The sequence below is a fragment of the Myotis daubentonii genome, chromosome 19 (genome assembly GCF_963259705.1).
Source record: "Myotis daubentonii chromosome 19, mMyoDau2.1, whole genome shotgun sequence".
Taxonomy (NCBI): Eukaryota; Metazoa; Chordata; class Mammalia; order Chiroptera; family Vespertilionidae; genus Myotis; species Myotis daubentonii.
In genome coordinates this window covers 23,316,065-23,338,512 of record NC_081858.1, presented here as the reverse complement: position 1 = coordinate 23,338,512, position 22,448 = coordinate 23,316,065, and the positions used below count along the sequence as shown (strand labels likewise).

General features: G+C 57.7%; 2 protein-coding genes across 8 annotated transcripts in view; both read right to left on the bottom strand.

Annotated features, from left to right (window-relative positions):
• Positions 1 to 4,143: 4,143 nt before the first annotated feature.
• Positions 4,144 to 11,809, bottom strand: LOC132221872 (beta-crystallin B2). Of its 2 annotated transcripts, none has more exons than XM_059676433.1 (6): positions 11,752 to 11,809; positions 11,390 to 11,469; positions 8,900 to 9,018; positions 7,726 to 7,858; positions 6,230 to 6,375; positions 4,144 to 4,412 (listed from the first exon to the last, which is right to left on the bottom strand). In XM_059676433.1, exons 2-6 carry the CDS (start codon positions 11,441 to 11,443, stop codon positions 4,244 to 4,246), a joined length of 621 nt encoding a protein of 206 aa, XP_059532416.1. In that variant the 5' UTR covers positions 11,444 to 11,469; positions 11,752 to 11,809; the 3' UTR covers positions 4,144 to 4,243. The 2 variants fall into 2 exon arrangements, with proteins under 2 accessions (XP_059532416.1, XP_059532417.1); XM_059676434.1 differs by having other exon boundaries at positions 6,230 to 6,372; positions 11,752 to 11,808.
• Positions 11,810 to 14,788: 2,979 nt separating this feature from the next.
• KIAA1671 (KIAA1671 ortholog) overlaps positions 14,789 to 22,448 on the bottom strand; it is a 134,582-nt gene continuing 126,922 nt past the window's right edge. For 5 of the 6 annotated variants that reach the window (XM_059676511.1, XM_059676514.1, XM_059676512.1 and 2 more), the window contains 3 exons: positions 22,206 to 22,339; positions 20,454 to 20,536; positions 14,789 to 19,212 (listed from right to left, as the gene is read on the bottom strand). In XM_059676511.1, the coding sequence (XP_059532494.1) occupies positions 20,458 to 20,536; positions 22,206 to 22,339 (213 nt within the window). In that variant the 3' untranslated portion in view covers positions 14,789 to 19,212; positions 20,454 to 20,457. Of the gene's footprint in view, positions 19,233 to 20,453; positions 20,537 to 22,205; positions 22,340 to 22,448 lie in introns of all 6 variants that reach the window. The other variant, XM_059676513.1, reaches the window with a different exon arrangement.

Sequence of the window (22,448 nt, the reverse complement as noted above, 5' to 3'; positions counted from 1 at the left end):
AGAGCAGCCGCTGCGGCTCCTGGGACAGAATCTTCATCAACCAGTCTGGAATTTTCTGGCCCACACCACTGAGGTCATCTGCCCCGTGACCCTCCCCTCCCTCTACCCTGGAAAGAAGAGGCAATCCACACAATACAAACCCTTCCCCGTCTCTTCTCCCCCCAAAAGGTGTCCCAGCCCCAATAATATTTCCTTTCCTTCTGTTAATAGCTCCCTGGCCCCACCCTCCTCCCCATACCAGTAAAACCTTTCTGCTTTGCTCGGCCCCTCGGGGCGCCCTTCGAGTTGCTGGTGGGGACGCTGCCAGATTCATGAATCGCTTTTCATTTTTATTTTTTTATGAATCACTGTTAAAGCCGGTGAGATCTTCGGCTCTCCTCGGCCTCCTGTGGTGGTGTAACGGAGCGAGTGTGTTTGGAAACGTGAATGAAAAGGGGGCGATGTGAAAAACCGGACACGCTCGGGGTGGGAGCACAGGGCAGGCCGGACAGCTCGGTGACCCAAGGTAACCCCACGGGAGGGTCTGAGCGCAGATGGCTCCCTGGACAGGCGGCCGCGTCGCAGGCCACAGCTTCCCCACCAAAGGCCTCTTCAGCAGAAGTGAGCCCTGCCCGCTGTCCTTACGCCCCAGACAGCCTCCCTTCGGACTGTCCGAGTGGTTTCCTTCTCTCGTCCCCTCAAAGGCTCCCCACAGGCAGGAGACCGCAGACCGCCCCCCCCCCCCCCCATCAGTACCTCGTTCCCTGACCACCTCTGCGCTGTAACGTTCGTTACTAACCACACTGCACCCATCGCCGTGAGAGCACGTGTTTCTCCGCTTGGCTTTTCACCCAGTCCCGCAGATCTCCCCACGCTGCCTGCTCCCGCCTCCTTCACCTACCACCCACGCTCTCACACACCTTCCTCCCGTCTTCTCCTTGATCCTATAAAACAAGCCGCAAGCCTGACATTCCCCAGGAAGCGTGAGATCTCGCTCCCGGCATCTGTCACCAGTTTGGCTCAGATAAGCTCATGAAAACCTGCCACAGGTTTGGCCGTTTCTCATGTTGACAAAAGGTATACAAATGGGATCCTGGGGAGCACTGTAAGTGGGGGCCAGGCCCCCAGGGCCCCCCTCTCCTGTAAGGACGGTGCACCAAGAAGCCCCGCCCCATCCCTTAGCATACCCGCACCCCAACAGTCACTGGGTCACAGAAAACAGCCCAGGCTCTTCCCCCAACCCTCCACCCAGGCCCAGGCAGGGCTCAGAGGGAGTCCTCCAGTGCCCACTGGACCGGCCCATGTCTCTTCCTGGCTCAGAACCCACCCGGGGCAGCCCAGTGCCCTCAGAATCAAGGCCCAGCTCCTCTCTGTTGTCAGCACTCACCTTCACCCCCTGGGCTCTGCTGCCTGGCCGGCCTCGCCCCTCACCATCCTTCCTCCACCCGCAGAGGCCGAGGCCGTGCTCACACCTGCAGGCGTTTCCCCGCAGCTGATGGAGTTTTCTCAGCTAATTTTGCACACGTGGCCCCTTGTTCTGGAAAGCCCTTCCCCCGCAGCCTGCTACCCTGATGCCCGAAGCCAAATCCTTGGGCACAGTGCCCAAAAGCTCCTGGGAAAAGTCTGAGGGGCCAGCCAGCCCTGCCAACAGGTGGAAGACGGCTGCTTTCCCTCCCCCTCATCCCTCCCTGGGGTCAGGGTCCTGCGTTTGCTTGTTGACAACTTGCACGTCACATGGAGGGTAAAACTCAGCTGTTGAAAACCGATCAAGGCCCCCAAACGGTTTAACAAAAGGACAAAATGGCACTGTCCCCACTTAGCCCACAGGGTCCCTCTGGCTGAGCAATGGGGTTCCATCTGCCCCACCCTCCTCCTTCTCCCCCGGCCACGGCTTCCAGAGCAAAGGAGCGCGGGCAAGCAGCAAACGCACCCCAAATTCCTCCCACTGTCTCTTCCTTGAACAAAAGGAACCAAGGCTGGGCTGCAAGCGTGTGTGTGTATCCACCCAAGGGTACAGCGAGAAACAAAATCTAAAATTCTTTTCCTACTGGTGACTCCATATCCATTTTTAATAAGTTGCTATATATACGTCTCATATGTAGATAATATATGTACATATTAAAAACATATCTGTGCATGTGTGTTTCAGGCACCCAAAGCTCACTGTTTGCCTCCGACCTCAGTTCCCCTTTTGTGAGAGGAGGGACGGGTCGTGCTTCAGCCCTGACAGTTCATCTGAGTGCATCCCGGAGGCGGAGGGTTAGAGACCCAGGCCCGCCCTGCCCAGCTTGTCCTCCGTCCTCCCCTCCCCTCCGCAGCCCTGCCTGCAGCCCCGCCATTGGCGACGCCCCTCCCCTCCCACTGTCCTCTTTCGACATGAACTTACCCCCGGGATGGGGATCCCTAACCCCTAGAGCAGCGGTTCTCAGCGGGCCGATTTCCCACCCGGGGAGACCGGGCTGCCTTTGGAAGCAAGGCTGGTGGAAACAACGTGGGGCGAGAGTGACACCTAGTGGACAGGGGCGGGGATGCCGCGCAAATTCTCGCGGTGCACAGCGCAGCCCCGGGACCTGCCAGGGGAGCTGAGGGTAGGAAGCCTGCCCCGGAGTGAAGGCGGGTAGATGCTCTACCAGCGGTTCTCAACCTCCCTAATGCCGCGACCCTTTAATACAGTTCCTCATGTTGTGCTGACCCCCAGCCATAAAATTATTTTCGTTGCTACTTCATCACTGTCATGTTGCTACTGTTATGAATCCTCATGTAAATATCTGATATGCAGGGTGTATTTTCATTGTTACAAATTGAACATAATTAAAGCATAGTGATTAATCACAAAAACAATATGTAATTATAGATGTGTGTTCCGATGGTCTTAGGCAACCCCTGTGAAAGGGTCGCGACCCACAGGTTGAGAACCGCTGCTCTAGACTGAGGCGGCTGGAGCACCCCGGTGGCCCCGAGAAAGGAGGGAGTATGAAAAGTTTAAAAGAGAGGAACCGGCCCGGCTGGTGTGGCTCAGTGGTTGAGTGTGGACCCATGAACCAGGAGGGCACTGGGCAATTCCCTGTCCAGTTGCACTGAATCCCCAGTAGGGGGCGTGCAGAAGGCAGCGCTCAATGATGCTCTCTCATCACTGATGTTCCCTTCCTCTCCCTGAAATCAATTAAAATATATAATTTTAAAAATAGAAAAGGAGATGAACTATGTTTGTTCCACAGCATTGAGGTTCACATGAGAACGTGGCCGCGGGGCTGGTTAAGGCGCAGGGCGATGAAGAGTTAGGATGGACATCTCGCCCTGGGACAGGCTCCTGAGTCTGTGCCCTGGGGGGCGCCCTGGGGGTGGTGCCCCATGGGAGGGGGAGGAAGCGTCGCTGCAGGGCGAGCAGTGAGCTGATTTCAGAAGACGGAGGGGCCTGCACAGCGACCAGGTCCAGTTTGGGCAGCAGACGTTCCCTTCCCGTTACCGGGGCTCCTGGTCACGCGAGGTCACTGGAGAAGGAGGGGGTGGGGGTGGCTTCCCGGAGGGAGGAAGGGGGCTCACGCATGCGTGCAGCTAGGGAGCTTGTGAGTGCACTGGGAAGGGGGGGGTTGTGGCGCGAGCAGACCCCGGCCCTGCCCTCAGCAAGTGTGCAGTTGTGATGGCAAGGGTGGGGGTGGCAAACAAGTTGTGAGCCATCGCAATACGTGTGCAAAGAAGGCGAGGGGTTCGTGGGGAGAGCTGATGAGGAGATGAACCATATGAAGGTGGACGAGTCAGTGGAAATAATGATGCATAAAAAGTGCCTGCTCCTTGTCTGAAAGAAACACTGTTGAATGAGCTAAAATGGTTAAAATAATTACTATGGAGGGGCATCCGCCACATGCCCCCGGGGGCAACCACGTTAAGAGGGAGCCCAGGTGACGGGCCAAGACAGCCACTCGGGGCAAAGGTGCTATAAGTCAGGCAAGGAACAGAGGCTCAGAGAGGTTGTGCCCTGGGCCCAAGGTCACACAGCCAAGTAGCTGCAGAGCGTAAGCCTCAGTGAGGGCTCTGTTGTCCTACCCTTTGCCCAGTTTCTGCTTCTCTCTCTCTCTCTCTCACACACACACACACACACACACACACACACACACACACACACAGCACCCTAGTCCCACTGGGCATAAAAGATACTGCAGCGGACCAGTTGCAAGTCACACTTTATTCATTCACCAAGAGGCCTGGAAGTCGGGGGGGTCCTGGGCAGCAGACCAGGCCCCTGGGAAGGAGGAAATGGGGGGCATTAGTTGGAGGGGTGGAAGGCGCCCCGCTGGTGCCACTGCATGTCACGGATGCGGCGCACAGACTGCACCTGGGGGTGGGGGGCCCCAAAGTCACTGCTGTCCTTGTAATCGCCCTTCTCCAGCAGGTACTGCAGCCCGCGGTAGCCAGGGTACTGGTAGCCGACCCACCTGCAGGCCCGGAGGCGGGAGGGAACATGGGAGACAGAAGGAGAAACAGATGAAGAGAGGGGGAGAGAGAGAGAGAGAGAGAGAGAGAGAGAGAGAGAGAGAGAGAGAGAGCTGTCCACATAGAAACGGTGGACTTGATCGCTTGTGCTGATCTCTCCATCTCCTGAAGACTGAGCCTCCCAGTTTCACCCTGTAGCACCCAGCCTCTGCTTTCTTCCTTCTCCTGATGGGGCGCTCACTACCTCAGGAAGCACCTTTTTCTGAGGTGCTTGAGACCTGAGACTGGGGTCAGTGGAAGGAGTGATCTTGAATTCACTGACGATTAGACAAGACAGGCCCCTTAGCCCAACCCCAAGCCCAGCGGCAAGGCCGCCAGAGGAACCGGGCAGGGCTGCAGAGGCCCATCTGAAGCCGCCACCGTGGAGGGGGCGACTTGCTCTTTCCAGTACCTGATAGAGTCCGTCTTCTCCCCAGAAAACGTCACACAGCCTGGCCCACAGGGACCCGCCTGGCCAGCCCCGCGGACACCTCAGCTCTGCTCCTCAGTCTCGGGTCCCCACGTGCCTGCACCCTTGCCGCTCTGGCCTCTGCAGAGTCCCTCCTGCTCACCAGGGGTCCCTCTGGACCCTGCAATTCCTGCTCTTTTTTGAGATCTCAGCTCACGGGTCCCTTCCTCAGGGAAGGAGCCCAGATGGGTGTGATTCTTAAATCACTTACAGTTGTCCCCGACTAGACTGTCAGCTCCGCAAGGAGAAGCCAGGCCGCTCACACAGGGCCTGGCACATGGCGGCACTCGGCGAATGGAACCAGTGGATGAATCAACAGTGAGTGAAGGGGGCGATGAACACAGCACTATCCGCGCTCTTTCAGGAGCCGGACAGACCCCAGAAGGCCAGTCGGGGATGGTAAACTACCCCCTTGGGGGAACAAAGTCTTGATTTATAGCATGCTCCCAATTCCCCTGGTGTCAATGCTCCCACGATGGCCGATTGCAAACTGCCAATGATTCAACCACCAGCTTGTGAAAATTCTGAAAAATTAACAGTCGGCTCTTGCAAGCTGGTACAAGCCGGCCGCAGCACGCCACTGCCCGAGCCCACCCGTGGGCCCCTCTTACATTGAAATGTCTCCCAGCGAGAAACCCCCCAGTGGTGGCGACCAAGCTTCACGTGCCAAAGAGGGTTAACGTGGTGGGAAACGACAACTCCTTTCACCCAACTCAGGAGTTCATGCATGGTCAGGCCAGCAGGGTCTGCCTGGCCGGGTAGTTCATTGGTTAGAGCGCTGTCCCAATACACCGGGTTGGCTCCCCGGTGAGGGCACATACAAGAATCAACCAATGACTGCATCAATAAGCGCAACAACACATCGCTGTTGCTCTTTCTCCCTCCCTCTTCCTTCCTTTCTCTTTCTCTAAAATCAATTGGGAAGAAGAAGAAAAAAGGGCCAGCTTGTGGGATGGGCTCCCTGCCTCACAGCTTAGTAGGACCACTCAGCTCATTCCCAGGCTCCTGCTACCGCCCCTGTCTCTGCCCCCGCCTCCCCCTGTCCAGGCCTCCCCACCAACAGGAACCTTGGGCTGAGGCTAAGGCCAAGGTCTCCCTCCTCCGAAGGTAAGGTGTTGCCCAGAAGGCAGGTCTGGGTGGGACTGCAGGGCTCAAAGCCACCACACGTGGCCGATGCATCCACGCCCAGCTTCCGATGCGAGGACCGAGGCGGGGAGTGAGCAGGATCCCCAGCGCTCAGGGCAGGGCAGGACTTAGGACCCAGGGTCCCGGCTCCTGGCGCGGGGCAAGCCGGGCGTGGTCTGTACTCACGTGCCGCTCTGCACCCGCACGGAGGACACCTTCTCCTGGTAGCCATGGGCGTGGAAGCTGGGCACGTCGTCGTCAAGGATCTCCATCTTCTTCCCCGTGAAGTTGGGGTTCTCATAGAGGATGATCTTGGGCTCCTGGCTGTCCTGCTGACGGGGAGCGGGGGGGTCAGTGCAGGGCAGGGGCCGGAGTGAGCCCTCCCACCATCCTCACGCCCTGGAGTTGGGGTCAGCACTACACCATGGCCTCGGCCCAGGACCCCACCACCCGAGTGTCTGTGACAATTGCCAAGGAACAGCGGCTGTTTGATGAGATCCCATTGGGCTACCGTCCTGAAACGGACACTCCAGAGCCTACCAGGGGTCCTCAAACTTTTTAAACAGGGGGCCAGTTCACTGTCCCGCAGACATTCCACACATGCGCACTGCGGGCCCGGGACCAGTCGGCTGCTAAGCAGGACAGGCAGCGGCGGCAAAAACACCCGGCGGGCCAGATACATGTTTTCAGTGGGCCGCATGTGGCCCGCGGGCCATAGTTTGAGGACCCCTGGTCTACACTTTGGGGAATATTTGATTCTGAAATGTCACTTTCCCTCCCATAGCTTCAACTCCCTGTTTAAAGTAAATGCCAGCCAGGAGCTACACACACACACACACACACACACACACACACACACACACACACACACACGGCCCTATGGTGCCTCTAGGTGACATGACATATTTTGCTTTCCTTCATCTCCACGTCTCTTCCCGTCCTCCTGCTCCTTTAATCCTTAAAATCACTTGTGCCATTCGGCCGATGAGGAAACTGAGGCTCAGACAGGTCAAGTGACTTGCCCAAGGTCACACAGCTGCCAGTGCCAGAGCCACGTAGGAACCCAGGTGTGCAGAAGGCTGAGTCCAATGTTCTCCAACCTGCTGTCGGGCTTTGGGGAGAGCTGGACAGGGCTGGGAAGGCTGGGGAGTGTGGCTGAGCCCTGCTGGGCTCTGTGTCCACCCCCAGTTCAAACACTAGGAAGAATCAGGACCAGAGAAAGGCCCACAGGCCACACGGGCTTGAGCTAAGAATGAGAGCTGAGCCGCTCTCCACCTCAACCCACCCCGGAAGTCCTTCCCGTCTTTACAGTGGCTACAGGTGACTGAGCGACTGCTCTGTGACAAGAGTTATACATCCCTGGAAACACTGTCCACACAGAACAGAATGTGAACAGCGCCCCCCTTGGACCATTTGAAGTCTTGTGAATGGAGCTCCGTGGGGTTGTGCAGCTCTCAGACTAAGCATGATGGAATCTCAGGACAGGAGACGAATATCCCCATTTTACAGAGGAGAAAACTGAGGCTCGGGGAGGGGGAAGTGACTTTTTTAGGGCCACACAGCCAGGACGTCCCCTGCCAATCAGAAGGGGCACACTGCTGGAGGTGAAGGCTTCTATCTGGTCCCTAGACCCCTAACCCCAAGGCGATAAAGAGGAAAGAGGATGAAGGGTAGGGGCTCACCACTTTGATGGGCCTCAGGGAGCTGAGGGAGTCCGTCCTCCGACTGCTGGTCCACGAGTCCCAGCGGGGGTACTCCCCCTTCTCAAACACGAACTGCTCGCCCTTGCAGTTGGCTTGTTCGTAGCCCACCCAGCTGCAGTGGAGAGGGAGAGGGAGAGGGGGAGATGGAGGGGGAGGGGGAGGGGGAGGGGAGGGGGAAGGTAGGGGGAGGGGGAGGGAGAGAGAGAGAAGCTCACACCTGCTCAGCTCATCAAGGAATAGTAGCCCCACTCAAGTTCAAGTACAGCCAATCCAAGAGCACAATCACCTCAGTTATCCAGAACCCAGTGCTACGCTGACTTCAACCATCTGGAAACCAAGCAGGAAATAAGCCAGACGGCCTGGCAGCAAATACAGACCTACAGGCCCATGCGCGCGGGCCCAGGGCATGCTGGGATGAACAGCCAGCTCTGAAGCAAACACAAAGTTCTGATGGTGGCATTTGCCCATTTCCCTGGTGTAAATGCTCCCACCATGGTGGACGCGCACTTCCCAATGCCCGCACGCTGACGGTGTCGGTGAGCTCTTGACAACTGCTTGCTAAGGACCCGCTGCCGAGAGCAACATGGCCGGATGGAGCACATCCTCTTCTAAAAGCAGCAAGAAACAGGCGCACCCCTCCCTTTAACCACTTAGATGATCACTCTGAACAGCCATTAGGGCTCCAGGCTGCAGGGTTCACGCTGGCAACGAACCGCCTCCACATGCCAGGCATTTCCAAGCGGTGTCTCCTTTACCCCACTCTCCTCTTTCCTCTATTAGTCACGTGTCCCCGGAAGGCAATCCTTGAGAGGACATTCCCGGAGCCAGAGACGGGCAGTTCTCAAAAGGCCCACAGCCGTGACTGTGGCCGACTCCCTGCCTCTAGGAAGTGGTTGGCCTCCGGGTCAGACTCTTCCCATGAGCCCTGCCCCTTGGTCCTCAGGAGGACATGGCCATCCTCATCCTACAGAGGGGGAAACTGAGGCTCCGAGAGGGAAGCCGCCCAGCCCAGCAGTGGTGGAGGCAGGATCTGAACCCAGCTCTCTCTGACTCCAAAGCGCACATCCTCCCGCTAGGCTGCCGGGCCCCAGATCCTGGTCCCCCGATTGCCCCAGCCTGGCACCCCGAGGGGGGTGGCCTCCCCGGTACCTACGGTCCAGCCTGCACCAGCACGGAGCCGGCCTTGTCCACGCCCGTCTCCTTCAGGTTGGGGCAGGGCCCGCTGAGCTCCTGCGAGCGGCCCTGGAAGTTCTCCTGCTCGAAGATGATGATCTGTAACAGCAGGACAAAGTCAGTCCCCCTGGCCACGGAGAAGCGGGAGAGCAGGGCGGTGGGCGGGGAGGGGACTCAGGAGCATCGAAGGAGGCTGCAGGCTTCCTCCCTGGGGTCCCAGCCAGCCGGTCTGCATGTCCAATGAGCTCCCAGGTGGGTCTGCAGGGCACGGTAGGCGCAGCAAGATGCTCAGCCACGGGTGGAGTTTCCCCTGCTCCTGGCGGAGCTGGCCTCGGACCCCCGCCATCCACACCCTCAGCCCCACATCACCAGGAACCACACGTACCTGGGCCTTGCTTGACGCCTCAGAGCTTCGCAGCTCTCCCTCGGGCCTCCCCCCAGGACTTCCCTTCCCTCGCCCCACCCCGTCCTCTCACCAGCCCAAGGCCTCAGAGCCACGTGCTAAGGGGAGGCCAGCTGCCACCTTTTATGATTCCAGAGAGCATCTGGGGCCCGGGGAAGGGGGGGCCCAGGGGGCAGGGGTTTTCCGGCCACTTCCCCAGGGGCTGCCTCTGGATGAAGAAGGGGAGTCAGGGCAGCGGCCTCCCAGGAGGGCAGCCGTGCAACCCGCCGGGTCAGCAGAGGCTGGGTAAACGTGCCCCTCTCCCCCAGGCCGGGGATTAGCCACAGAAAGCCAGGGAAGGCAGGCCTGCCAGGGCTCAGAGACAAATTCCAGGGCTCCATTCCGCCTTTGCGGTCACTGACTCGACGACAGACGGTCAGGAGACGCGGGCATCGGTGTCACCTCTCCCGCATCCAGCTGTGCACCCCTAGGAAGCAGCTTGACTGCTCCGAGCCCTGGCCTGCCCATCTGGGGAATGGGGGATCGCTCCTATTTCGCAGGGTCACCACAGAAGAGTCCAGAGCATGGCAGTGAGGGGCTGGGGGACAAGGGCTGGCGGGGTGGAGACAGCGAGGAGTGGCAGCCTTTCCGCTCATTCGAAAGGCCCCAGAGGGCCCAGGAGCTACTGGCGTTGTGGTTCTTTATCGACAAATGGACGCTAAAGTTTTACACGTTTCTCACCCTTTACCCTGCGCTGTCCATTAGCTACAAGGAAGATGTGTTATCAGCATAAAATACACATCAGGTTTGTAAGCTTTAGTATGAAGACAATCACGGACCGCAGCTCCCTCATAATGTGCCTACTGACTTCACATTGGACTGTATTGGGTTTAATAAAATATGGCGTGAAGGTTCATCTCATCTGTCTCTTTGCACTTTTTGAACGTGGCTACCAGGAAGCCGCTGATGATGTCTATGGGGCTCTGGTTTTATGTCAATTGGACGGAGCTGCTCTAAGTCACGTGACGCCGGCCTTTCTGCTGTTCCTCAAAGCCACCCAGCTCCCTCCGACCCCCGGGCCTTTGCACCTGCCGTGCCCTCTGCCGGGAATGCTCTCCCCCTGCCCCGCTCCCCGGTTTTCACGTGGCTGCTCCCTGCCTTGACCTGGGTCTTTGTTCGAATGCCACCTCCTCGGAGACGCCCTCTTGAGCACCTTAGCTGTCACACCATGTCTCCTGCACCCCAACTGTCAGGGACCCTCACTCTATGCTTCTTTGCAACACTTCTCACTCCTTGAAGTCATATAGTTACTGGTCTGTTTACTGACCGTCTTTCCTCTAGAAAGTAAGCCCCTCAAGGGACAGAATGGGGTGACAGAGGGCAGTTCCGGGGTGGACGCCCTGCCCAGGCCCCAGTGCAGAGGGAAACAGAGCAGCCTGGCGGACAGTTGAAGGCAGAGGTTTGGGGCAGGTTGGGTGTGACGAGCTGACATTGGGATAAGGACGTGGAGGGTGAGAAAGCAAAGAAGGCACTACCGGTAGCTGGCATCGGTGGACACCGCAGCCAGGCGTGAGGCTGAGTCTGTGCTTTGCCTCTTCACCATCACCCTGTGTCGTGAATTCAATTCCCTTTATGTTATGAATGAGGGAACCGAGGCTCAGAGAGGCCGAGAGGCCAGCCAGGGTCACACAGCAGGGTGGAGCCAGGACTCAAACCCCATCTCCCCTTCACAAGGCCTTTCTTAGCTGGGACGAGGGTCCACCTGGCCCTAGGGGGCCCCCATGGACAATAGTGTGGGGTGGGGGGTGGTAAGGCAAAGAAACTTAAATCTCCAAAGCCGGAAGCTGGTGCTGAGACTCTGACCTGCCCGTCGTGGGCCAGGGAGGAGCCCTCACAATCAGCGCCCGCCCCCCCCCCCCCCACTGCGCCCCATGGAAGTGGGGAGACTGAGGCACAGGCAGGGGCAGAGGCAGAGAGAGGGAGGCCCAGGGAGGCAGATGCCAACCCCACTCTACAGAAGGGAAACTGAGTCTGGTAGAGGAGCTCTGCCAGGACGCCTGCACCCCCCTGCACCCATGTGGCACCTACCTTGGGGTTGAGGGGCTGTGGCTTGCCCGCTTGGGTCTGGTGGTCCGAGGCCATGGTGGGCTGTCCCGTGCAAGAATGACCTGGAGGACACGGGGGCGGGGAGGGGGGGGGGAACGGCAGTGAGGACCCTCCTGGGCCCTCGGCTTTCTCACCTGGGGGACCTCGGGCGCCAACACTGCAGGCCTTGCCTTTATCTGCCTGGTCTCAGGCTGCCCAAGAGCTGAGGCTTAGAGCGCTACAGCCTTTGCCCAGGTCACCTTGGCAGGAAGTAGCGGCATCTGGGATCGAACCCAGGCCTCCCAGTCTCCATCCGGGATGAGCACGCGAGGAAAAGGCCAGGCGGGTGAGAGAGGCATTCTTACCAGCGACACCGGCCCCAAGCACGCCTGTGAGGTCAGGCCGGCGGGAGTGGCCTTTATACCTCCCCCCGGGGGTGCTGGTGCCAAGACTGCGGCCCCCGGGAAAGCAGGGCGAGAATGGGGGATTAAGCCCGCACCAAAGGCCAGGTCAGCAAATGCCCACAGACATTGTGTCTGCACAATAATGTCATTAGCTTTCAGATCTGGCCAGGCCAGGGCGGTCAGGCGGCCGGGCAAGGAGATGTGCGCTCTGCATGCATCAGCTGTCTGGCTGCCAGGGCCGGGGGCACGCTGGGTTCACAGCTGTGGGCCGAGGAGCCCTGGGGGAAGGCAGACAGAGGCAAAACTCAGTGGCCCTGGATAAAAAAATTAAGTTCAAGAGGGCGGTTTGGCAGAATCTAGCTTCATCCATCCAACACCCACTCACCAGCCATCTGCGTGGTGCCGTGCTCTGCTCTAGAAGGTGGCGGCAGCCTGGACCACCCGGAGGGCTCAGGGGAAGAGAAGTCCTCTGGGTCCGGAGAAACCAGCCTGGGAGCCAGGTTGGGAAGACAGTTCCAGCGGGGACAGGGCCTGGTGGCGCAGGGCGAGGGGAGCGAGCTTCATGCTGAAGGCCGCTGGCTGTCCCAGCACCTGCTGCGCTTAGGGGAGGTGCTCCCAGGCCCCCAGGCCCCTGAGGTTCGGAGAAACCCTGCTGCCCGCCCCGCCGCGGCCTCTCCATGGCCTTCACGCTCCTTCCTTGCGGCCCCTCTGTGCCTTGACGACCCAAGGTCAGGCAGGAGAGGGGACAGCGCTGGGGCTTGGAGACGGGGTTTGAGTGAGGAGACCAGCTCTCCCCATCTTTTACGCTCCCGGCACGTGAGCGCACACGTGCACGCGCACGCACACGTGCACACTCACGTGCGCACACACCCATGCCCCAGCCCGCTAGCCAAGCTGCTCCCTCTCCAGCACTGCCCACCCCCTGGCATCACGCTACCCTTTAATTTGCTGGATTTCCAAGGACAAGTGTCCGTCGCTGACCAGACGCCTGAACAAGGTGTGCTCTGTGCACACAGTATGACACCGCTCAGCCCCAGCATGGAGGGGAATGCGGGCCCACGCTGCGACATGGATGGACTGGCACACGTTATGCTGAGGGTAACAAGCCAGATACCAGGACAAGCGCCACATCATCGCACTCGCGCGAGAGTCCTCGGGCAGTTAAAGTCCCAGAGGCAGGAAGTGGAGCGGTGGGTGCCAGGGGCTGCCAGGAGGGAGGGATGGGGGGCTGGTGTTTATCGGGGCCGAGTTTCAGTTTTGCAAAAATGAAAAACCCTCTGGAGACGGAGGGTCGTGATTGTACAACCACGTGAATGTGCTGAACGCCACCCAACTGTACACTAACAGCCGCTGAAATGGTCGATTGTAGGTTATATTTTACCACAGCGAAGGCCAAGTCAACGCCCAGCCCTGAAACCCACTGTGTCACTGTCCTGGGGGCTGGGAGCTGGAATCGAGGCCTGGGCAGGGCTGCTCTGTCTCCCACAGCTCCAGCCAGAATCCTCACCTGGCTCCTGCAGCTTCTGGAATGCTCCTGCAGTCCTTGGTGGGTAGAGGCACCACTGTCACGCGGCTGTCTTCTCCCCGTGTCTTCCGTCGTCTTTCCTCTGTGCGTGCCTGCCGCCGTGTCCAGGTTTCCCGTCTTATAGGGACGCCTGTCCTGCTGGATCCAGGCTCACCCGCAGGCCCTCCCTCTGTCCACACTCTGTGTTCAAATAAGGTCACGTTCTGAGTATTGGGGCTTAGGACGGCAACGTGCCTTTTGTTTACTCCTCACCCAGCCCCCTGAGGGGAGGAACTCTGACCCCCTATTTCAGAGATGGTTCAGAATCTGAGCTCAGAGAGGTGAAGTCACTTCCCCAGGTCACACAGCAGAGGAGGAGGGCTGGCCTGCTCCAGGGCCCGGCTTTTAGCCTCGATAGAAACATAGGTGACAAGGACAGTCACCTCCTTTACGACCAAAGAAACAGATCCATGCATTTTTAAATGCCTCACAGCGTCCGTTCACCTATGCTGGGTACTGAATAATGATCATCGAATAAATAAAACAAGGGACAAACTGCTGAACAACAGGGTTTTCTTTCGCTGTTACTTTTGGTGAAAATCCTCACATCAGCATAGAACCCATGTACCCCCAACCCTGATAGGTTGGTAGGAGCCGGGATGACGGAGGGACCGTGTGGCCTTGGGTGAGTTCCTGAAGGCCTCAGAGCCACAGTCTCCTCGTCTGGAAACGGAGAACCTTCTCTCCACCTGACTCACCAACAAACTGTGATGGCAAAGCACTCGGCACCGTCTGGCACTGCCTCACTCTGTTCCCTGAGGACCCTGCCTCCTGCGGACAGTTCACACCGAGAGGCCCTTCCTGGGGTGATCATGGACAGTGCAGCTGGTTCCGGCCCCTTAACTTGGGGTGCAGTCACCGCTTGCTAGGGGTGTAAGGGGAAGACAGAGGTGGGCAGTCTCCATGGGGGCAGGACTCCCTCCCATCAGACCCTCAGGACCCGGGGACCTACTGTGCACCGGCGCTGTCACCGAGTTCTCACCTCGGCACTGCTGCCATTGGGATGGGCCCATTCTTTGTGATGGGACCGTCCTGCGCATGTAGGATGCTGAGCAGCGTCTCACCCTCCACCCACTGGATGCCCGGAGCAGCCCCCGCCCCTCCGTGTGACAACCAAACATGTGTCCTGTCACTGCCAGATGTCACCTGGGGAGCTCCATGCACCCAGGAGAATCACTGCCTTAACCTCTTGCCCTGGTGACGCTATCACCACCCATCGCAGAGAATGGAGGCTCAGGGATGTCCCGCGGCCAGGAGGTGGCAGAATGAGGAGTCGGCCCCACGCTGAATGGAAAACCAGCTGTGTGTCCAGGACCCCAGCCCCTCCCGCTGCCTGGCCCCAGCGCAGCACGGGCAAGAGCCTGATGCAGCAGGTGGCGGGCGTGCACGCCTGGGCGCCCATTCATTCGCACACGGACACACCGACTTCTCCAGTGCAACTTGCACCAAAGCTTTATTTCTGTTTTCATGGTCTGAATGCAACATCTCTGTACATGCAAAGGTCATCTCGTTTGGGGGCAGTTGGCCGGCTTCCCAACTGCTCTCGATGTGCGTAGGAAACTCTTTACAGTTACAAAATATAAAAGCACTTGTTGACGTCCAACACTCGGTGAGTCCGGGGAGCCCCATGGTTTCGACGTTAAAAATATAGGCTTTTTTCTAGGTGAACTGTCAGTCACACGATTCGAGGCTCCCTCTGGGGTTGGATAAAGTGCCTCTCGCCTCCTCCCGTGCAGAACTCCAGGGCTGGCGAATTCTAAGGCAACTTTGAGGATGCCAGCGGGGAGCTTAGCTTTCCCACACCCCCAACTGGGTTCCTTCTCTGTCGGGACTCAACGCTCTGACGCAGGGACCCGGAAGAAAGCCTAGGAAAATATACAGTCTGCGTCCATGCATTTCCACTCCCCGCCTTACAAAGCATCTGAGGATCAAAGTCAGGTGGGAGTGCTGGACTTCTAGAACATTGGTTTGATTTAGGAAACAGCCCGGTACAAAATGTCGCCCGTAACACAATATATGACTTTTGTCAGCCCCCTATTTACAGGATCTGTAAGGCCATGTGGAGTGAGATCGTGAAAAAGGCTCAAGTTCTTCTGTGGACAACGGCGGCATATTTCTGCGCGGGCGTGACGCCACCAGAGATGGTCCGCAAGTGCCTGTCCGACTCGCGGACGGTGCTCCCGGGGGAACGGCACAGGCTGTCTGTCCATCAGGGAAGCCACCTGCCACGGCTCCAGGGACAGGCTGGGAGGTCCCACCCAGAGCGCTCTCCTCCCGCCTCCCCCTCCCCCAGGCCCACCCCGAATGACAGTTCATACAAAGGCAGCCAGCCAGCTTCCTGTTAAGGGATAGGGCTTTGTGGGAGGGGCCGCAGGGGCTGAGGGGGACAGCCCTCTCTGTGGGTGGACGCCGTCTTCCACGCGGGACCGAGTCACCTTTAAGGAAGCATTTCGTTCTGCAGGTGACCCGCCCGCACACCTGTGGACACTTAGCTTTGCAGTTATGCCCGGAGCTGGGGCAACCCGGGGTGCCCGGTGGGAAATGGAAAAGCGGGAAAGGACCAGGTAGCTCTCAGCACCAGGTGGGCAGCTCCTTGGAGAAATCACGCCAAGGGCTTTCCTAAACCCCTTGCGCAGCCTCTAAGGTTTAGGATCTCAGGCCTGGGCCTCGTCTAGTCTCACTTCTTCGCAACACCTGGAGTTGGCCTCACTTCCCGGGATGCACAGAAGGAAACACATTTGTCCGAGAGCACAGGGCGTGGCTGGTCCCCCGGAAAACATCCCCATCTGACTGTCCTGGCCCCAGCCCTAGGCACCCTGAGGCCGTCGTCCCCAGCACCCCAAACCCCGAGAAGTCTCCCGGCCCCGGCGTTTCTCTGTGGCACCAAGTCATCCTCCGCAGCACTGACGCCGAGGCCGTGCTGGGAGGTTCACAGGCCAGAGGCCTCTGCCTCCTCAGACAAGAGACCACGAGGAAGGGGCTCCACTGGGGGGAACATACAGACTTGTCAAGAGGTCATCTGTCAAGATGCTGATGTGCAAAGGGTCAAAGGGTGTGTGTGGAGAGGGAGGGAGGTGGCTGAGATGGTGCATCCGTAGCGATTGGCCTTTTGTGCAAGACTCAGTAAGGAGAGCCACGGGCTCAGGGGAGGAAGGAGAGAGGCGGGCAGGGCTTGACTGCATACAGATGATTAAGGCATATTCAGTGTAAAGGAGACAGATTGCCAAGGGTGACCCCAGGCTCACTCGGGAAACTGGAGCACAAACCCTTGCTTTGCCCCAAAGAGCTCACCCCGTTTAGAAAGAGGAGAAGCACACCCCCACTGCCCCAGCTGTCTGCACAGGCGCGGACATCAATCGCTCTGACCTGGATGCACAGACCCCAAGGGGTTCCTGAGCGGGGGGAGGGGGGGCTGCACTGGGAGGGTCCCTCCTGACCCACTGTGATTGTCTGCTCTGCATGGAGAGAGGAGGCAGCAGGAAATAGAAGAAGCTGGGAGAATGTTCAGAGTCTGCTCTAGTCAGTTGAAAGGGGTGGACTTTGTGTGTCTTAATCACCATGGAATCAACTGAACTTTTTAGTTCCAGTCATAGGGGTACGGGGGTGGGGGTGGGGGTGGGGGTGGGGGTAGGGTAGGCAAAAGATCTCCTTTTCATGAGTTTTTCTTTCCTGTCGGGTAAACTTGGGCTAAAACGGAACTGAGAGTTGTGCGTGGTGAGTGAGCTACACTCACTGGACAGAATGGGCCACTTCCTACTGCCTGAGATGGTCCCAAGGGGCCTTCCCACCTTCAGAAGGACAAAGCAAGCAGCAGCTGAGGAAGGAACTAGCAGTGCCCCAGGGGGCCTCCTGACCAGGAGCCACCACATCCACGCTGTTACAGAGCACGAGCAACAAACGTCCACCAGCAGCTCCTGGAGGAATTCCATCCCCAAACTGCCAGAGAGAACGGATCAACCACTTACTCAGGGAACGAAGGGGACACAGCTATGATCAAGCAAGGCCAGGCCTCCACACGCAGATGCACGAGGCTTCCAGACCCACAGGATGGGTGGGTGACGGGGTCCAACCAGTGCCCACTGGTAAGCAGCAAAGCTCAGCCCGCAGGACTCAGGGAGGGCGCTCCAGTCACTGTCTGCGGTGCTGAAGCGAGCCGCTCCCCAGGGCACAGGCTGTCTTACCCCAGAGAAACACAACTGCTGTCCCCTTCTCCCCACCCCCAAGAGGAGAGCGGAGGTAAAGGGAGATGATGCGAAAAGAGCGATGGGCAGACACACAGAATCCTGAGAGGTGGCTGGGAAGGGAGGGATGCTTTGACACCATTTGCAAATATTGGGATTTATGAAGATTTTCACCTTTTGGGGAGTTGCGGGGGAGGGGGAATGTGTCTATATCTAGCCAATGCTGAGTATGTGTCCATGAGGAAACTGAGCCCCAGGACCCTTCAGCCACCACCGGCCACCCTGTGAACTGCCCAAGCATCTCTCTCTCCAAAGGGCATCTCCCAGGGAAGGTTGGCACAAAGTTTATGGCGACTGCAGGCATGGCAGGTGGCCAGCAGGCATTTCTGGGATGTCTGCTGGGGCCTTGGGCTTCGCAGGTGGAGGAGGCTGGTGTGGAGGATTTCCAAAGAGAAGGACAGAGGAGAGACAGCAAGAAAAACAGGCAGGCAAACCTCCGCTCCGTCACCCAGCACCCAGCACCCAGCGCTCTGTCCGCGTCCCTGGCCTGGGGAGTTCCCCTGCCGAGAAGGGCTTTCCGCAAGACCTCGACCTTCATCTGGACCTAAAAAGATGGTGGATGCAGCGGGAGGGTTGGTAGAAGGAAGAGGTGAGTAGAAACACAAGAGCCCCTCATCCCTGCATCTGCTCAGCGAGGCCACTGCGGACCGGCTCTTCCCGTAGCACAGGCAGTGATGGAGATCAACGCTGGGAAAATGCCCAGGCGGGTCTGAAGGGTGGGAAAGGCACTGCCAGGGGCTGCAGCTTATGACCCTGGAGGCCAAGGGACAGGTCCCTCCACAGAAACCAGAGCTCACAAGGGCAGGGAACCAGGGAGACACAGGTGACAATCAGAATGTCTACAAAAAGCTCGGATAGGGACAAGGTAACCTGAGATGACCAGATGCTCCCGGCAAAGCAGCCACGCCTCTCTCCTCCCGTTCCTCAATGTGAAGGCTTATATACACGTCCATGGTCAAGGGGAACTGGCTGCATTATTGCTTCATCACCTTCCAAAGCAAACAAACGCGACACTCAAGAAAAGAGGCGAGCTGTGTGCACGGCCCCTGGGAAGGATAAATACAGGAAGGGGACGCTTAACATCGGAACCTCAGCTTCCGAGAGGGAGGGGAACGGCCAAAAAGCAATCAGGACGCCCGCCCCGCGGCGCTGCCCGGACACACCAGCAGGAAACGAGCGGCTTCTCCTTTCCTGGAAAGTCCTCTTGGGAAGACCTGCCCTGGGAGGGGAGAAGGCGCTTCACAGTTCGGGTGCTTTCCAGAACCGACCCGTGCTCCCAGAGCTGCTGCTGACGTGGGCGGAAATGCACTTTTACATTAAAAACCGCAACAAAACTGCCCACATGGACACTTCTGGGCAGCCTGGCTTCTTTCCCAGCCTGAAGTGCTGTCTGGGAGGCGTGCGGGTGTGTGAAGAGGGAGCCTTTCCGCCTGATCCGGTCCGACCTGGTCCATCCTGAGAGCCTGCGGACGGTGGAGCCCGGACAGCGTCTGCCCTGACCGGAAGGCGGGGCCCAGGCAGGTGACCGCTGTGCAGGAGGGAACGGCGGCAGCGCGGCCTCGTCTTGGGGGTCTGACAGTTAAGGCTTCTGTTCATGAGACGTGGCGGTGTCCCCATCTGGAGAGGAAGGGAGAGCCCTGTCAGTAGGGGGAACAGGAGCCCAGTTACTCTCTCGCTTCAGACCTCAGGACCTTTGCTGGGACAAGACGGTCACGCCACAGGCCGCAGGCCGGGAAGGATGACGTGGGGTTTGTTGCTGTTTAAGGCCTGGCACGAGGAAGGTGGCAGGTGGCTGAATGCAGTGGAATGGAGGTGACACTGAGTCAAGTCGGGGTTCCAGCCTCAGCGTCCTCACGTGGGTGACTGGAGCCTAACTGAGACATCACCTGCACAGCTCGAAACACACACAAACAGGCTCCATCCCTCATCCAAACCTGGAGCACAGCTTCACTGCAGAATTTAGAATTCTTTGTGGAGTTTATGATACACAAATACATACCCATCCCATAGATGCTTATATCTAAATAGAAATATGTAAATATTGTGTAATATGTGCAACACCCATAAGCAAGCACACAGTATGCCTGCAGCGTCACGTATGGATGTTCACAGAAAGAGGGGAGAGAGCCTAGCAGCGTTAAATCCACGCAGGGCAGGTTGGCCTCTGAGAGGTAGATGCTTCCTTGTCAGAGGGCTCTGGTTTCCGCCTGTGGACGCGGGGCGGAGGGTGCCCAGCAGGGAGGGAGGCAGGCAGAGAGAGGTCTGCTGTGCTGTGCCTCTCAGAGCAGCTTTTCTGGGCGTGGACCGTGTGCTCCCATCCTGAGGATGCACAGGAGACACTGGAGGTGCAATCGCAGGGAGCTCCTGGACCACTCGGCCACCTGGTGCTCAGCCCATTTTACAGACGGGGAAACTGAAGTCCAAGGTGTTCAGCCGTTCGGGACCTATACCAGGCCATATCGAATCGTGTGGTTTTTTTTTAATCTTTTTTCCCCCCCAAATTAATTTTTAATTATACAGGGAGTACATAAATGTAGATTGGGAACCTTTCAGATTAAGCTGATCTTCGATGTCCTGTCCTCTCATGTTATAAAAGGGAACAGAGACGCAGGAGAAGGGCCAGCCAGAGGCTGGGTTAGCCCTGCCACTCCAGGTGGTCCAGCTGTGACTGACCCCTAAGAGGAAGCAGGCACTGCCACACCCTTTACAGGACCCACAACACCCACCCCACAGTTTTCCTTCTCCCTCCTAGGGTACAACGTCCCACATCTCTGAACCTATGCCTTCTCACCAACCACGTTCCCTATCCCTTGAGTTGCAGGCTCCGTCCAGGTCTCCCCCACCAGAGCCCTTCCTACCTGGTCAAGCTTGATTCTCATACAGGCTTTGCCTCTTCTTAGATTTCAGATCCTTTAGCCACTGGGGTGAGGTCTCTTCTGATCTAAAACCACAAAGACGGGGAGAGTCAAGTGTGAGCAGAACGAGGGCACCTCGCAGGCAGGCTGTGAGGGACCCAACGCTCCATCTGCTGTCCAAGGTGGACGCTGGGCAGGGCACTCACAGACGGCAAACACGCCCATGCTCACGTGATTGACAGGGAAGAAACAGCAATTAACCAAAGCACCCAACAATGGGAATGTTAAATAACCCTGGTACATCCACTCTATGAAATAATCTGCAGCTATACCGTCATGCTTATATAAAATTATTTCCATCCATTTATACTGCCATCTCTCTACCCAGGTAAATTCCGTGGTGATTCATTTTATGTGTCAACTTGGCTAGCCTAGGGTACCCAAATATATGGTCAAACATCACTCCAGATGTTTCTGTGAAGGTATTTCTTTTAGATGAGATTAGCATTTACCCTCCACATTATGGGTGGGCCTTACCCAATCAGTTGAAGATCTTAACCGAAAAGGACTGACCTTCCCTGAAGAGGAGGGAATTCTGCCAACAGATTGACTCTGGGACTCAACATCACATCTTCCCTGGGTCTCCAGCCTGCCAGCCTGCTCTGCACATTGTGGTCTTGTCAAGCTCCAAAATCGTGAGACAATTCCTTCATATACATTTATCTATCTATCTATCTATCTATCTATCTATCTATCTATCTATCTCATACATATAAGACCTGGCTTATGCTGATCTCAGAGAAAGCTCCAGACCATGTGGTCCTGGAGGGCTCAGCCTGGAGGGCTCAGGGAAGTTTCTGACCTGCCTGGGGTGGGGGTGGGAGGTCTGTGAGGAAGGAGAGCCTCCCTGGGCAGACCAAGGAAGCCTTGTCTGATGGTGGAGGCATAAGACCAGGCTTCCAGTGGTACCCCTGAGACCTGGCCTGGGGGCTCCCCCAGCTGCAACGCTGACTCTGGAGCCAGGCCTGCAGCTCTGGCGTTCCCAGAGCAGGACAGACACCATCTCAGCTGTGGCCTTGTCCCTCTCAACCTCAGGTCCTTTTCCTTGCCGCCTGCTCTGTGCTCCAATAACATGCACTCCTTGCAGCCCCTGGCTCTATCAGGTCTCCGGGCCTATGTACCAGCCATGACTTCAGCCCGGGACCCCTCACGCTGCCACCTCTGTGGACACCATGACTCAGCTCAGGTGTCTCCTCTTAGAAACCTTTCCCACACCTTTCTTCCTTAAGTCTAGTTCACCAGTTTGTCCTCTATGACAGGGTCAAATCAAGAATCAGACTGTAAATATACTCGGGGGGTTATAGGGTGTTTGTTACAACCAGTCAGCTCTGCAGCTGCATCAGGAAAGCAGCAGCAGACAACCCATAAATGAATGGGAATGGCTGTGTGCCAATAAAACTTTATTTAAACAAAAAGACAATGAGCTGAAGTGGACCTGTGGCCTATAGTTTGAGAGCCCCTGCTCTATCATAGCATTTATTCTATGACAATGCCAGCATCATGAATAACCCCTAGCTTCTACGTGTCAACAGGACCCCTAAGAAGAACTCCACTATCCTTTATCGAGCATGTCTACAAGCAGCGCCCACACTTCTTCCTTTCATCCTCAGTCATTCGGCTCTAAAACCCAACGGGCAACCTCCCCCAAATTACACCCCCAAGGGGGGCAGGGCACTCACCCCCAAGACCCCTCACCTCTCGTCCTTCTCAAGGCTGGTGGGCAGCACACGACTGCCCAGCTGGAAGGGGGATTTGGGGGTCTTGGGCTGGGGGGCCCAGCCGGGGGCCTCGCTGGGACTGTCTGCCTCTGGCCTCTTGTGAAGCTGTGCCTGGGAGAGGAGAGAGCTGAGTCTGTAACCACCTGTTGCCCGGAGAGGGTCCCATCCCACGGCACTGCCACTGCACGGTGATGCCAGGGCCTCCACAGGCAGGAAGCCC

Bases quoted from the DNA above. Each gene is read 5' to 3' on its own strand.
- LOC132221872 (XM_059676433.1), bottom strand. From the start codon at position 11,443: ATGGCCTCGGACCACCAGACCCAAGCGGGCAAGCCACAGCCCCTCAAC. The intron at 9,019-11,389 runs GTAGGTGCCACA...CTGCTGTTACAG, and splicing joins CACAGCCCCTCAACCCCAAG to ATCATCATCTTCGAGCAGGA. The intron at 7,859-8,899 runs GTAGGTACCGGG...TCTCCACTGCAG, and splicing joins GTGCTGGTGCAGGCTGGACC to CTGGGTGGGCTACGAACAAG.